The sequence below is a fragment of the Athene noctua genome, chromosome 30, assembly GCF_965140245.1.
Source record: "Athene noctua chromosome 30, bAthNoc1.hap1.1, whole genome shotgun sequence".
In the NCBI taxonomy this organism is placed as follows: Eukaryota; Metazoa; Chordata; class Aves; order Strigiformes; family Strigidae; genus Athene; species Athene noctua.
Genome location: NC_134066.1, coordinates 2,519,263 through 2,533,005, shown reverse-complemented (window position 1 = coordinate 2,533,005; position 13,743 = coordinate 2,519,263). Strand labels below are relative to the sequence as shown.

The 13,743-nt window shown below is 71.5% G+C and overlaps 2 protein-coding genes across 2 annotated transcripts; both read right to left on the bottom strand.

Annotated features, from left to right (window-relative positions):
* Positions 1–1,478: 1,478 nt before the first annotated feature.
* On the bottom strand, positions 1,479–3,307 carry ATG101 (autophagy related 101). Its single transcript, XM_074929729.1, has 3 exons — positions 3,283–3,307; positions 2,494–2,782; positions 1,479–2,360 (listed from the first exon to the last, which is right to left on the bottom strand). Exons 1-3 carry the CDS (start codon positions 3,297–3,299, stop codon positions 1,956–1,958), a joined length of 711 nt encoding a protein of 236 aa, XP_074785830.1. The 5' UTR covers positions 3,300–3,307; the 3' UTR covers positions 1,479–1,955.
* A 1,874-nt stretch (positions 3,308–5,181) lies between these two features.
* NR4A1 (nuclear receptor subfamily 4 group A member 1) lies at positions 5,182–7,911 on the bottom strand. The gene is made up of 6 exons (XM_074929697.1): positions 7,112–7,911; positions 6,725–6,854; positions 6,455–6,606; positions 6,172–6,374; positions 5,907–6,085; positions 5,182–5,807 (listed from the first exon to the last, which is right to left on the bottom strand). Exons 1-6 carry the CDS (start codon positions 7,907–7,909, stop codon positions 5,551–5,553), a joined length of 1,719 nt encoding a protein of 572 aa, XP_074785798.1. The 5' UTR covers positions 7,910–7,911; the 3' UTR covers positions 5,182–5,550.
* Between the last annotated feature and the right edge of the window lie 5,832 nt (positions 7,912–13,743).

Below are 13,743 nucleotides of genomic sequence, written 5' to 3'. Positions count from 1 at the left end.
GATGTGAACACTAATTGCCAAAAAAAAAGGGACCAAAGCCAGGCCGGGGTGGGGGTGGTGGGGGGCAGCAGGATGGTGCCCCTCACCCCAGAACCCCCCCTCGGACTCTCCCCTCTCCCCCGTGACTTTTTGTACATGTGAAATATATGGAATCTTTTACATGGCCACTGCCTGCTTTTGGGGGGGGCGCAGAGGGGGTCCAGGCGTCTGGGGAGCCCCCCCCCCCATGCTGGGGGTCGGGAGGTGGCGGGGGGGGGCGCAAAGGCGCAGGGACCAGACCCTTAAGCAGGGCTTTGCAGTGCTGTTATTAAAGCTGTGGGTTAAAGCTGTGGGATTAAGGGGGGGGGTGTTGGAAGCCCCCCCCCAACATCACCAACCCTGCTCTGGGGTGGGGCGGCCCCATTTCACCCCAGTGCCAGCAGCTGCGGGGGGATTGGGAGCAGCTTAGGGCAGGGAGGGGCTGCAGGAGGGGCAGGATGCGGCCCCGGGAGCAAAGGGAAAAGGGGGATGGAGGGGCAGGATGAGGCCTGAGCACCCCCCGGGGCAGAGCAAAGGGGGCACGGAGGGGCAGGATGGGGTCCCTGGGACCCCCTGTGAGCCGAGGGGGGCGTCTAAAGGGCTGGGAGGGGCAGGATGCAGCCCCAGCCCCCCCCGGCAGCCGTGGTGCAGAGGGGCAGGATGCGGCCCCCACGCAGGGCAGGTGCCCGGTCTCCCTCCCCGAGCCACGCCTGCCCCCCCAGCCCAGGGATTAGCCCCGAAACGGGGAATAAAAGTTTCCCCTAATCCTCTCGGGGGGGGATTACCAGCACCGCCGCGCCCATGGCCGCATCCTGACCCGGCCCAGGACCAGCCCCCGTTGCCTTTTAATCCATCTGTACAAGCCGGGGACGCTGCAGCCCCCAGCGCCGCCCTGCTCCGTCCCCAAGTGCCGCCGAAGATGCTGCGGGCAAAGATACCGCCGTCTGTCCATCTGTCTGTCCGTCCGTCCATCCGCTGGGCTGGGGCCGGTCCCTACACCCCCTCGGTGGCCCCTTCGGCCTCGCGGGACAGGCGCCACTCGCCCTGCGCCGGGGCGGCCGCCAGACTCTCCGCCTGCAGCAGCAGGTTGCAGCCGAGGAAGAAGATGGCGAAGGCGACGGCGAGGCAGAGCACCAGGACGACGGCGATTTGGGTGGCCTGGGTCACCCACGTGTCCCCCCGGGCGCTGGCCTGGGCCAGCGTGGAGTTCATCTCCTCCTCCTCTTCCTCCCGGGAGCGGAGTGTGGGTTCGTGGTGACAGACGGGGAGGGTTTAAGTGATGTCAGGAACCGTCTTTGCCGCCCGCGCGGCCCCCCTCGCTCTGCCGAGACGCTGGTGCCCAGCGGATGCCCCCCCAGGGGTGGGGAAAACGGCTTTGCCCCCCCACCTCGGTGCTGTGGAGGGGTGCAGAGTCCTGTCCCCCATCCCACTGCCCCATCAACTGCCAGGATGTGACCAAATTCCGTGTGGAAGGGGAAATACTTTTTATTTTTGCCGCAGAGGAGGCAGTGAGCGCAGCTCCGGACCCCGCGGGGAAGCGGCTCAGCCCCGGGGGTGCCACCGAGGCGGGGGGGACACACACGGTGACGTGGGACCGGCTGTGCTGCACAGAGCGAGTTGGAGCAGCCGCTGGCACGGCGGGAGGGGGTTCGGGTGGCCTGTCCCCCCACTCCGGGCTGATCTGCCGGGCCGTGAGCCCGGCGCCGATGCCACAGGCGCCGACCAGCACCTCCCACCCCCAGGACTCACCATCCCTCAGCCAAACGGGAGCCGCCGAGCCGGTTCTCCAGGACGGCGCAAACCAAACCAGCAGCAACCCCCCAATTAAGGGCCAGGCCACGTCCAAGCTCCTCTCAGAGGCTGTTTGGAGGTGGAGAGGAGGGATCCGAGGGGCGACGCTGTCCCAGAGGGTGAACCTGCCTCGCTGGCACCCGGCGCTACAGAGCCAGCGTGTCCTTGATGAGCCGGCGCATGGTGGTGGTGACCGAGGTGCCCAGGGAGTCCGTGATCTGGTAGGAGATCTTGTACAGGTAGGGCTGCACGTCCTTCAGGCTGGTGTCGAAGACGTTGTCCACCTCTGACTGGGTGGGCATCTTGGGCAGGTACTCGTGGCGGTTCATCACCTCCACGATGTTGATGATCTTCTCGCAAAGCTTCTCGCCCACCTTCTCCCGGCAGATCTGCCGCTCCTGCTCGTTAGCCAGGTTCACCACGTTCACCTTGATGGTCCACAGCTCCCAGGGGATGCACTCATCCGAGAAGGGCCAGCGCGATTTCTTCTTCTGGTAGAACTCCAGGGAGATCTGCCCCATCCCGTCGCTGCCCGAGTTGCGCAACGCGTCCTGCCGAGAGAGCGCACACGGCTCAGGGGGGGCCGGGGATTCACCTCCCCCTCGCTGGCGAGGCTGCAGCAAAGCCCTCACGGTTTTAAGCTCCCATTTTCGGCCCTGCCGGGTCCCCACGGGGCTCCCTTACCTTGAACTCCCCCACGGCCTTGCGGAGGGCCCGGTCCAGCTCCTCGGAGGAGACGCGGACGTAGGCGAAGTCGATGAAGTCGCAGTCCACGTCCTGGGTGCCCACGGTGCCGATGGAGTAGGTGCCCTCCTTCTTGTAGTGGAACTTGCCGGTGCTGCGGTGCAGCAGGACGGTGTGGAGCACGGCCAGCATGGCCTCCTCCACCTGCCGCCCCTCCACCGACACCTCCAGCACCTCCGCGCGGCAGTTCATGGCGGGGGTGGCTCTGGGGGGGGCACAACGACAGATCCTGCGGGGGAAAGAAAGGTGTTGGGGGGCAGGGAGGGGGGTTTAGTTGTGCCCCTGCTCGGGTAACTGCCGCTCCCTTCACCCTGGTGTCCCCGTGTGTGCCCTCCCCACCCCACAGGGACACAGATGTCCCAGTCCGGGCCCCCCTCGGCCCCCCGGTGACCTGGGCTGGGCCCCTCACACCCCCCACAGGGACCCAGGAGTCCGGATACGGGCCCCCCCACCTCACAGGGATCCAGCCGTCGCGGTCCGGGCCCCCCAATACCCCCCAATACCCCAGGAGTCCCGGTGCGACCCCCCCACAAACCCCAGAGAGTCCCAGGCCCCCCCTCAGCCTCGAGGGCCCCGGCCCACCTCGTCCCCAGCCGCCTTCACCCAGGGCCCCGGCCCCCCTCACCCTCTCCCGGGGCCTCAGCCCCCCTCGCCCCCGCGGCCCCGTGTCCCCTCACCCTCTCCCGGGGCCCCGGCCCCCCCCGGGCCGCCGGCCGGGCCCGCACTCACCGCCCGGGCCCGACCATCTGACCGAGGGAGGAGGGAAGTGGGGCAGCCCATCTGCACGGGGGGGGTCGGGACATACCGTCCTCCGAAGTGGCGGCGCCTCCAGCCGCCGCGGCCACGTTTCCTCAACCCGCACCCCGCACCGTCTCGGCTGTGCCCACCGATGCCGTTTCCCATGGCGGTTCAGCCCTGGGGCGGAGCGGCCCTTCCCGGTCGGCCGGTCGCTCCCCCCGCGCCTCCGCCCGCTTGGTTCGTTCCGCGACGGGGCGCCATAGAGCTGGGGCCTGCCGCGGCGCAGAGCGGCTCACTTCCGGGAGGCGGGCGCTCCCGGGCCACAGCGCCCCCTGGGCTGGAGGCTCCGCGGCGGTACTGCAGCGGGGCGGGGGGCGCGGTGACCCCCGGTGACCCCCGGTGACCCCCGCAGCGCCGTGGGCCAGGACGGGGGGGACGTGGCCCCAGGGGACAAGGGGACACGGGGATTAACATGGGGACAGGGGACACAGGGCCACCGGGACAAGGGGGACACGAACAGGGGGTACGGGGGAAGGCAGGGACACAAGGACGTGGGACCGCAGGGACACGGGGGACAGGGAGACAAAGGACGGGGGGACATGGGGGTTTGGGGCACTGGGGATATGGAGAAAGGGGCAGGGAGACATAATGGACACAAGGGACATGGGGATTTGGGGACATGGGGCACTGGGGATACTGGAGAAAGGGACATGGGGACAGGGGGATGGAGGTGGACACTGGGGACACCATGGGGTCATGGGGCAGCGTCCCCTGTCCAGTCTCGGCATCAGGCCGCCCCCGCTGGCACGGGGACACGTGTCCTGGTGCGAATGGCTGCGGCTCTGGGGTGTCACTGGGCCCAGGGCCGGGCACACGCCGTGACACACGTGTCTGTGCCGTGCGGCCCCGGGGCAACCGGCATGGCCGGAGCCGGCCGCGGGGTTATTTTTACCTGGTCCTGCTGGCACCATCGTCCCTGTCCCTCTGCAGCCGCCCCCCTGCCAAGGGGCTGGGAACAGGGACGGGGTTGGGGACAGGGACAAGGTGGGCAGAGGCCAGGCCTGTGCTGTGGGGAGGGGGCAGGGACCCGCCCCCCCCCGGCTCCAACAGCCGGTGGCCTCCCGGTGGCTTTGGGGTGGGGGCCAGCACCGGGACGGGCAGGGGGACAGGCGGGTGCCGAGCTGTGGCACGGCCACTCCTGGCCCACGCCGGTAGCCCACCCTGTGTCCCCCACATCCCCGTGGGGGGACTCTCGTGGCCCCCCACAGACCGACCCCCCGGCCACGGCCGCGCCGTGCGTCAGCGCTCTCCCCATGGCGGGGGTGGGTGGCGGAGAGGGGGGGGACAGGGGACAAAGGGGCCCTTGTTGTTGGCGGCCGCGGGGCCCCCCCAGCCCAGCGCCTCAATGTGGCCCTTGTTCAGCGCCGGCCCTTGGTGTCCCCATTAACATTTGCTCCGGGGCCAGGCTGTCCCCGGCCGGCCCAAGGGGACAAACCAGGGGACAACGCCAGCCTGGCCCGTCCCCCACCCACCCCGCGACCCCCACCACCCTGCCACCAGCGGGGATGGGGACCCCAAACACCATCACACACCCTCCCCCCCCCACGGCTGACCCTGCCAACGGCCACGTCCCTGGGGACGCGGCGGGGGACACGGTCACGCTTCCCGGTTATTTTGGGGAGGATAAATCAGGCGGGCGACAGGTGCGGGGCCGCGGCAGCCGCCGCCGCGGGGGTGAGTGACGGTTCAAGGGCAGCGGCGTGGGCAACGTGCGGCTCGGGCGCCGCGGCTGTGCCCGGCCCCCCCCCCCCGCCCCTCAAATCACCCTCTATTAAATATAGATGATATTAGTAACAGGGGAGGGGGGATGAACGAGAGAGAGTTCGATGGTTCTCAGTGTACGTACAAGTTTATATACAGAAAATGGCCAAAAGAGGAAAAAAAAAAAAAAAGAAAAAATATAAAGGGGAGGGGGACGAGGCTGGGGGGTTGGAGCCCCGTCCCCGCGCTCCCAGCTCTGTACAGGACCCGGCCGCTCGCTATTTACAACGGGGGCATTTTTACAGGGGAGAAGGGGAGCACCACACCGGCGATGCCCCCCCCGGGGGGGGCGGAAATGGCACCGGGGCTGCTGTGCGTCTGTGCCCGGTGCCGTGAAGGCACATGGGGGGACCTGAGCGTCCCCAAAGGGGTCCCAGGTATCTGAGGGGGGGGAACCCAGGCGTCCCCAGGGGTGACGCAGGTGTCCCCGGGGGGGGGTCAGAAGGGCAGCGTGTCCATGAAGATCTTGTCGACGATGGGCGGGGGGGGCACCAGGTCCTCCAGCTTCAGGTAGAAGATGCGCTGGAGGCCCTGGGTGCAGAGGCTGCGCAGCTCGGGCAGTTTGCCCAGGAGCTTGGAGAGGCAGCCGGGGCGGCCCGGCTCGGCCCCCGCCGCTGCCACGTGGTCCTTGAGGCAGCCCACGATGCGGTTCTGCAGCTCCTCCACCCGCTTCGGCTCCTTCAGCCCGTGGCGGTCTGCGGAGGGGACGGGGCGGGGGGGGACAGAGGCGTGAGGCCGAGGTGATGGCCGCCGGGTGGGGAAAGGGGCCACGGCGGAGATGGGGGGGGTCCCACCTGTGATGATGACGAGGGCGGCGAGGCAGGAGAAGGAGGGGACGTCCACGCTCATGCGGTGCAGGCTCTGCGAGAACTCCAGGATGGCGTCGATCCACTCGCCGAAGCCCCGCACGCACTGCAGGCGGTGCAGCACCACCCCGTTGCAAAAGATGAGTTTCCCTTCCTCTGGCTTGGAGCTGCGGGGACAACCACGGGGTCAAACCCTCCCCCCCGCCTACCCCCGGCAGGGCCCCGGGCCCCCCGGTACCGCGCCGGGGCTCACCGGTACGCCAGGCGCAGGATGAAGAGCTCGAGGAAGGCCGATTCCAGCAGCAGGTCCTGGTCCTCCTTGGGCAGCTCGGCGAAGCCCTGGATCTTCTCGGCCCACTTGCGGATGACGTCCATGGAGCCGGTGAGCAGGTCGTAAAACTGCTGCACGTCCACCGAGTCCTCCTTCTCGAACTGGCACGGCGCCGACTCCTGGAACTGCCGCGGGGACGGCGACGGGGTCAGGATGCGGCCCCGGCGTGACCCCGGGGAGGGCGCGGGGCCGGTAACAGCCCTACCTTGGAGTAGTCCAGCTTGGTGGCGCTGGGGACGGAGTCGATGTGCGCCCGCACCAGGGAGGTGATGAGGCTGACGGGGGACGCGTCCGGCGGCTGCTTGGGCTTGGAGGGCAGCCGGCCCCGCCGCCCCTTCAGGCTGTCGGTCCGGACCACTGCGGTGAGGGACATGCGATGAGCGTGTCTGTCCCCAGCGCGGCCCCGCGGGACCCTCCCTGACTAAACTCCTACCGAAACACCCCCCCGCTCCACCCCAGGACGGGACCCCGGTACCTTCTTTGACCATGCCGACGGCCAGGCACTTCTGGAAGCGGCAGAACTGGCAGCGGTTCCTCCGCCGCTTGTCCACGGGACAGTCCTTGTTGGCCAGGCAGATGTACTTGGCGTTCTTCTGCACCGTGCGCTGCGGGCGGGGAAGGAGCGGCCCAAGCTCAGCCCGGGGCGCCGAGCCGACGAACAAAAGCCCTTCTGTCCGCCCCTGCCTCCCGCTCCAGCCCGGCATCCGGCTCCTCGTCCGCGGGGAGAGGGCTCCCGGGGCCGCGCTCCCTGCCCTGCCCCTCCCCGGGGCGACCGGCGGCATCCTCCGGCCGCTGCAAAGCATTGTGGGAACATCCCGGCAGCGGGCTGGGGGGAAGGGGAGAGGCGGGGGGTTCCCTTTACCTTGAAGAAGCCCTTGCAGCCCTCGCAGGTGCGCACGCCGTAGTGCTGGCAGGACGCGTTGTCCCCGCAGACGGCGCAGCGGCCCTCGCCCGCCCCGGGGCTGCGCGCCTTGGCGGGGGCCAGCGCCGGCCCCTCCAGCAGCGGCGAGGGGGGGGCCAGGGGCAGCCCAGCGAAGCCCCCGGGGGAACCTTGGCCCAGGGCGAAGGCGTCTGTGTCCAGCAGCCGCGGGTCCAGGCGGGGCGAGGGGCCTGGTTGTCCCTTCAGGGTCCCGGCGGCCGCACCGGGGCTGTGCGCTGGGGGGCCGAAGGCGAAGAAGGGGGGCTGCGACCCGCCGCCCTTGGCCGGCTCAGCCCAGGGCCGCCCGCCCTCGTAGTTCGGGGGGGGCGAATAAGCCCCGAAGGAGCCCTCCCAGCCCGCAGCCTGGGGCGGCTGGAAGCCCGGCGTGGCGGGCGAGGGGACGGAGCAGGGGCTGCCGTAACAGTCCGAGCCGCTGGAGGAGAGGGTCTCGTCCGGCTGCGCGCCGAAGGCGCCGGGGTAGCAGCCGTACACCTGGAAGTCCTCCAGCTTGAAGGCGGCGGCGGGCTGGCTGCCGGCCGGCAGCTGGTAGAGGAAGGCGTCGAACTCGCCGGCGTAACCCTCCATGAAGGTGCTGAAGCTGGGCAGGGCGGGGGCGGCCGCCAGATCCGCTCCGGCCACCTCCATGGGGAAGCGGCCACCGTCGGGGCTCAGCAGCTCGGCCGGGCAGCGCTCGCAGGGGCCAGCGCCCGCCGTGCCGTACTGCGCCTGGATGCAGGGCATCTCTGCGGGGAAAGCGGGGCGTCAGCGGGGACCCCGCCACCACCCACCGCCCCCCGCGGCCCCGCCAGAACCGCGGGGACTTCCCCGGGATCCCCCTCCTGCCCGAGCGGGACCCCCGGCCCTGGGAAAGGTCACGCCGCAGCCAAGGGGCGCAAAGGACGTTCCCCAAAACGCTGGCTTAGCAAAGCCGCCGAGAGGCAAGGAGGGAGGAACGTGGCCGGCGGATTCCCGAGCCCGGCCAGGGGAAGACGGAGCCGGGGCTGAACCGGAGCTCGGGGGTCCCACAACCCCCACAGCCCGTTCCGAAGCCTTTCGGAAAAGCGAACGCAGCCAGAGCCGCCCCCTCCCCGGCCCTGCAGCCCCCCCAGCACAGATCCGGCCGCACGTAAGACCTCGCCGGAGTCCCGGGTCCAGCTGAAAGCCAAGCCAGGAGTGACCCCGGTGGCAAGACGATAATGTAATTCATCTTGGAGACCTTTAAAGGTCACGGCGTGCCTGGCCCCCGGCTGCCGCAGCCCCGGCACGGCCCCGCTGCCAGCTCAGCGCCGGCCCCCGGCTTCCCCCGGCCAAGTCCGAGCAGCTTTTGCCGGCGCCCAGAAAGTCGATACCCGCGCTGGGAGCCGCGTTTAAAAATACCCAGCGTGGGTCCGGCCCTGGCACCCACCGGGTGGCACCGACCCCCCTCTGCCGGGGAGCGGGGCTGGGCCGGGCGCAGGTTCAGAGGGGACGGTGACCCCCCAGCTGCCTCCTGTCCCCCCCTTCCAGGGGACACGAGGCTGCGCTGGGGACGTGGCGGGGGGGGGGGGACAGGCTCTGCCGCCCTCACCCACACGCAAATCCCGGCCGGGCCATGCAAAGCCTCGACGCCTCCCGCGGTCGCCGCTTCCTTACTCAAATCCTTTTGCCCTCACCCAGTCGCTGGTGGCGTCTGGGGTCCCCCCCGCCGCGAACCCCCCCGTGGGACCGGGGACAAATTCCGGCGGCAGCCCCCACGCTGCCCACGGCCCGGGCACTAATTGCAGATTCCTCGTTTGGGAGGGCAGGCAGCTGCCTGTGCCCAGGCCTGGAGGCTGGTGGCAGCCCCTGGCACCGGGCCCTGGACCGCGGGCGGGCGAGAGCAGCCGGCAGCGCCGGGGGGGGCCGGGGGGGGGCCGCTGCCCACCTCCCTGCCGGCACCTGCTGCCTTGCCTTGCCAAAACGCGGCCGGTGCCAGGCCTGTGCGGGCAGCGGGGAGCCTGCGGGCAGCGGGGAGCCTGCCCGCGCCGTGATGCCCCCCGTGCTGCCCGCCCCGCCGTGCCCCCGGTGCTGCCCGCCCGCCCCTGCCCGCACGGGGCTGCCCGTTCGAGCCCCGTGACCGCTCTGCTCGGGGCTCCCGGGGCGCTGCCCGCTTTTGGGGTGTCTCTGCCCTCCCCCCCCCGGTCCCGCACGGCTCCTCCCGGAGCCCGGCGTCGGGACCCCTCGCTCTGCCTGTCGCCGCCCGGTGCGCCTCCCCCCTCCCCGGGCTCTCCCCGGTGCTACCGGGTACCCCCGAGGGGCAGTCCCGCACGGCGGACACCGACCGGTCCCTTCCACCGGGATCCCCCGCTCCCCCGGTGCCACCGGGATGCCCGACTCCGTGCACTGTGCAGGACGCCCCGAGTCCCCGGTGCTACCGGGACACCCCACCCGGCTCCCGCCGCGAAGCCCAATCCGCTTCTCCCCGGGACGCCCGATCCGCTTCTCCCCGGTGCTACCGGGACACGCGACCCGGCTCCCCCCGGTGCCACCCCACGCACTTTGCAGGACGCCCATTGCCCTGAGCCCCCGATGCTACCGGGACACCCCACCCGGTACCACCGGGACACTCGACTCCACGCACTTTGCAGGACGCCCGCTGCGACTCGCCTCCCCCGGTGCCACCGGGACGCCCGACCCGGGTCTCCCTCCACCCCGGTGCCACCGGGACGCCCGACCCGGGTCTCCCCCCTCACCCGGTGCCACCGGGACGCCCGACCCGGGTCTCCCCCCTCACCCGGTGCCACCGGGACGCCCGGTGCCACCGGGACACCCGCCCCCCTACACTTTGCAGGACGCCCACCGCCCTGCGCCCCCGGTGCCACCGGCCCCCGTGCACCTCCCGGTGCGCGCACACCCCCCCCGGACCCGGTTGTCCCCTCGGCCATCCCGCCCCCGGCGCTCCCCGTACCCGGGTGCCCGCTCCGGTGCCGCCGCTCCGCCGGGCTCCGGCCCCGCCACTACTTTCTCTTAAGCGCTCGGTGACGCGCGGGGCGGCGCGCGGGCCCGTGACGCACGGCGGCGCCGTAGAAGGCGCGGGGGGGCGGTTCCGGCGGGGGCGTGGCCGTGACGCACGCGGGGTTCCATTGACGCAACCGCGGCGCCCGCGCTAAAAATACCCGCGCGGCCCCGGCTAAAAATAGCGCGGGCGCCCCCCCCCCCCTTTCCCCCCCCTCCATTCGGGGGCACCTCCGGGGGGGGGGGAGGAACAACGGGACGGATGCTCCGGTGCCGGCACCGGGACGAGCGGCGAGCCGGGACGGGCAAGGGGCCGCTATCCCCGGTGCCCCCGTCCCCGGTACCGTCATCCCCGTGTCCTCCCGGTGCGCCTATCTCCGGTGCTTCCATCCCCGGTGCCCCCTCGGCCCCGGTATCACCGGTGCCCCCGTCCCCGGTACCCCCATCCCGGTGTTCTTTCGGTGCGTGTATCTCCGGTGCCCTCTCGGTGCCGTTATCCCCGGTGCCCCCTCGGTGCCCCCATCCCCGGTACCCCCATCCCCGTGTCCTCTCGGTGCGCGTATCTCCGGTGCCCCCATCCCCGGTGCCCTCTCGGTGCCGGTATCTCTGATTCTCCCATCCCCGGTGCCCCCTTTGTGCCGTTATCCCCGGTGCCCTCTCGGTGCTCCCACCCCCGGTGCCCCCATCCCCGGTGCCGCTATGCCCCGTCCCCATCCGAGCCGGTATCTCCGGTCTCCGTGACCCCGGTGCGGGTCCCCCCGGTCTCCCCCCGCCCGGTCCCGGCGGGGAGACCCTGGCGGGGCCGATGGAAAGAGAAGAGCGGCGGGTGCTGGCGGGCGCCCAGCGCCGGGAACGGCGCCCGCGGGCTGGAAAGATGAGCTCAGCCCGGGCCGGGCCGGCGGGAGGGCGAGGGGTGGGCGGGGAGGGAGCCGGTACCCCCCCGGCACCCTCCGGTACCCCCCCGGAACCCCCCGGTAAACCCTCGCTACCCCCCGGTGCCCTCGACACCCCCCCCGCCGGTACCCGACCCGGTACCGTCCCGTACCCGCTCCCAGCGGCCAACTGCGGGTCTCGGGGGACCCGTCCCGCCGTTCCCGGTCGTTCCCCCCGGGTAGGCAGCCCCGTTAGTGCCCCCCCCCCCCCCCGTTATTCCCCCCCGTTAGTGCCCCCCCAGCAATGCCCCCCGCAGTGGCAGAGCCCCGCCGGCACGGCCCCGCCGGGGGGTACGTGTCGGGCACCGGCCCATCATCCCCGAGGCGTCGGTACCGCCGGTACCGGGGCCCTGCCCGGTTTCACGGGGCCCCCCCGGCCCCGCGAGGGAGCGGGAGGCGGGGGGAGGGGGGAGAAATCCGGCACCGGAGCGGACCCGGGGTGCAGCACCGGGAGCCCGGGGGGGGCACAGAGGTACCGGGGGTGACGGTGCCGCCTCCTCCCGCCGCCCGTTACCTCGCGCCGGCCCCGGCTCCCGCCGCCGCGCGCCGCCCGCCCCAGGCGGGGGCCCCGTGACGTCACGCCCGGCCGCTGACGTCCCCGGGATCCCGCGGCATCACCGGGGCCGCCCCCGCGGGGGATCCCCCGGGGCTCGACAGGCATCTCTCGGGGTCCCCGCACCCCGCGAGCGGCGCGGCCGGTACCGGGGCTCGGCCCGGTGCCGCAGCCGGTGCCAGCCCGGGGGGTCCGGTCAGGACAGGGTCGGGACCCCCGGCCGCGGGGTCCCGGAGCGTGGTCGGTGCAGCCCCCTCGCTCGGTGCCGGTGACGCCGGCGGCCCCCGCAGCGGGATTAGCTGTACCCCGGGGGAGGCCGCGGGGCCCGGGGGAGGAAACCCGAGCCCGGTCACCCTGGCAAGGCCACGGGGGTGCGCGGGGGGAGCCCCGGTACGCACCGGCCCTGGGGTGCCGGATCCGTCCCAACGCCCCGGTGAGGGCTCGGGGACACGGTGGCCACCAGCCAGCCCTTCCCGCTGGCCCCAGGACCCCGGCGGTTGGGGCTGGGGGGGTGTCGGGGTGCCCACAATCATGTGGGTGTCGGGGTTTTGGGGTGCCCACAGCCATGTGGGTGTTGGGGTGCCCACTGTCGGGGGGGTGTCGGAGTTTTGGGGTGCCCACGGCTGGGGGGGGTGTCGCAGTGTTGTGGTGCCCACAGCCATGTGGGTGTCGGGGTTTTGGGGTGCCCACTGTCAGGGGGGTGTCGGGGTGCCCACGGCTGGGGGGCTGTCGGGGTGCCCATGACCATGTGGGTGTCGGAGTTTTGGGGTGCCCACAGCTGGGGGGGTGTCGCGGTGTTGGGGTGCCCACGGCGGGGGGGCTGTCAGAGTTTTGGGGTGCCCACAGCCATGTGGGTGTCGGGGTGCCCACTGTCGGGGGGTGTCGGGGTTTTGGGGTGCCCACAGCCATGTGGGTGTCGGGGTGCCCACTGTCGGGGGGTGTCGGGGTTTTGGGGTGCCCACAGCCATGTGGGTGTCGGGGTGCCCACTGTCGGGGGGTGTCGGGGTTTTGGGGTGCCCACGGCCGGCGCTGGGTCCCCGCTCCAGGCCTCTGTCGGTACCGAGAGGCCGCTCGGGGCCTTCCCGGGCCGTTCCCACCGCCCGGGCCCCGCCGGTGCCACGCGTGACCCCGGTGTCCCCCGGCGCGGGGCTAAAAAAAGCTGCGCGTGGGGCGGCAGCTGCCGCGGGGGGGTCCCGGGACGGGGCCGGGGAGCCCCGACACCGGCAGCGCCCGCGGCCCCGGCAGCCGGACCATAAATGTCCAAGGCCGGAGCCGTCCTGGAACGGGGACAAGGCAGGAGGCGGCGGGAGCCTCGCGGCACGCACACGCATGTACGTGTGGCTCTAGTACACATATATGTAACATACGTGTGCACAGGCAGCCCCATGGCACACACGTGCAGCACACACGTGTACACACAGCCCTGCGGCACACACGTGTGTACGTGCAGCTCTAGGACACACACATGTAACACACGTGTGCACCTGCAGCCCTGTGGCATGCACATACATGTATGTGCAGCTCTAGTACACACACGCGTAACACATGTGCACAGGCATCCTTGCACCACAGACATGTATGTGTGGCTCTAGTGCACACACATGTAACATGCGTGTGCACAGGCAGCCTTGCACCACACACATATGTGTGGCTCTAGTACACACGTGTAACACGTGTGTGCACCCACAGCCCCGTGGCACACACGCACGTCTGGTTCTAATACACACATGCAACACGTGTGTGCACAGGCAGCTCTGCAGCACACACGTGCATCGCACACACGTGCCGCACACCCCCAGCCCCGCACACCCCCAGTTCTCATCCCCAAAATGAGCAGAGCCCCCCCCCCCCCCCCAGGGTCCCCGAACACGCAGCACAAGCCGGAGGGGAAACTGAGGCACAGAACCCTCGTGCAAGGGAACCCCCGTGGGTGCTCGCTGCAGCAGCCGGGGTGGGGGGGGTGGGGGGTGTTTCTGTGCCCCCCAAGGCCTCTGGATGCCGCCTGGGGGGGGGCTGGGGGGCAATGGGGAGGGGAAGGGGGGACCCCGGCGCCCGTCCCGCCCCCCGCGGGCACCCCCGGCGGAAGGGCCCGGGCTGGGCCCGGCTTCCCCCCGGCT

Coding starts and splice junctions, on each gene's coding strand:
- NR4A1 (XM_074929697.1), bottom strand. CDS start 7,909: ATGCCCTGCATCCAGGCGCAGTACGGCACGGCGGGCGCTGGCCCCTGC. Junction 6,855..7,111: donor GCTGCAAGGGCTTCTTCAAG/GTAAAGGGAACC, acceptor CCCCGCCCGCAG/CGCACGGTGCAGAAGAACGC. Junction 6,607..6,724: donor CGTCGGCATGGTCAAAGAAG/GTACCGGGGTCC, acceptor CCCTCACCGCAG/TGGTCCGGACCGACAGCCTG.
- ATG101 (XM_074929729.1), bottom strand. Junction 2,361..2,493: donor AGGCCGTGGGGGAGTTCAAG/GTAAGGGAGCCC, acceptor CTCTCTCGGCAG/GACGCGTTGCGCAACTCGGG.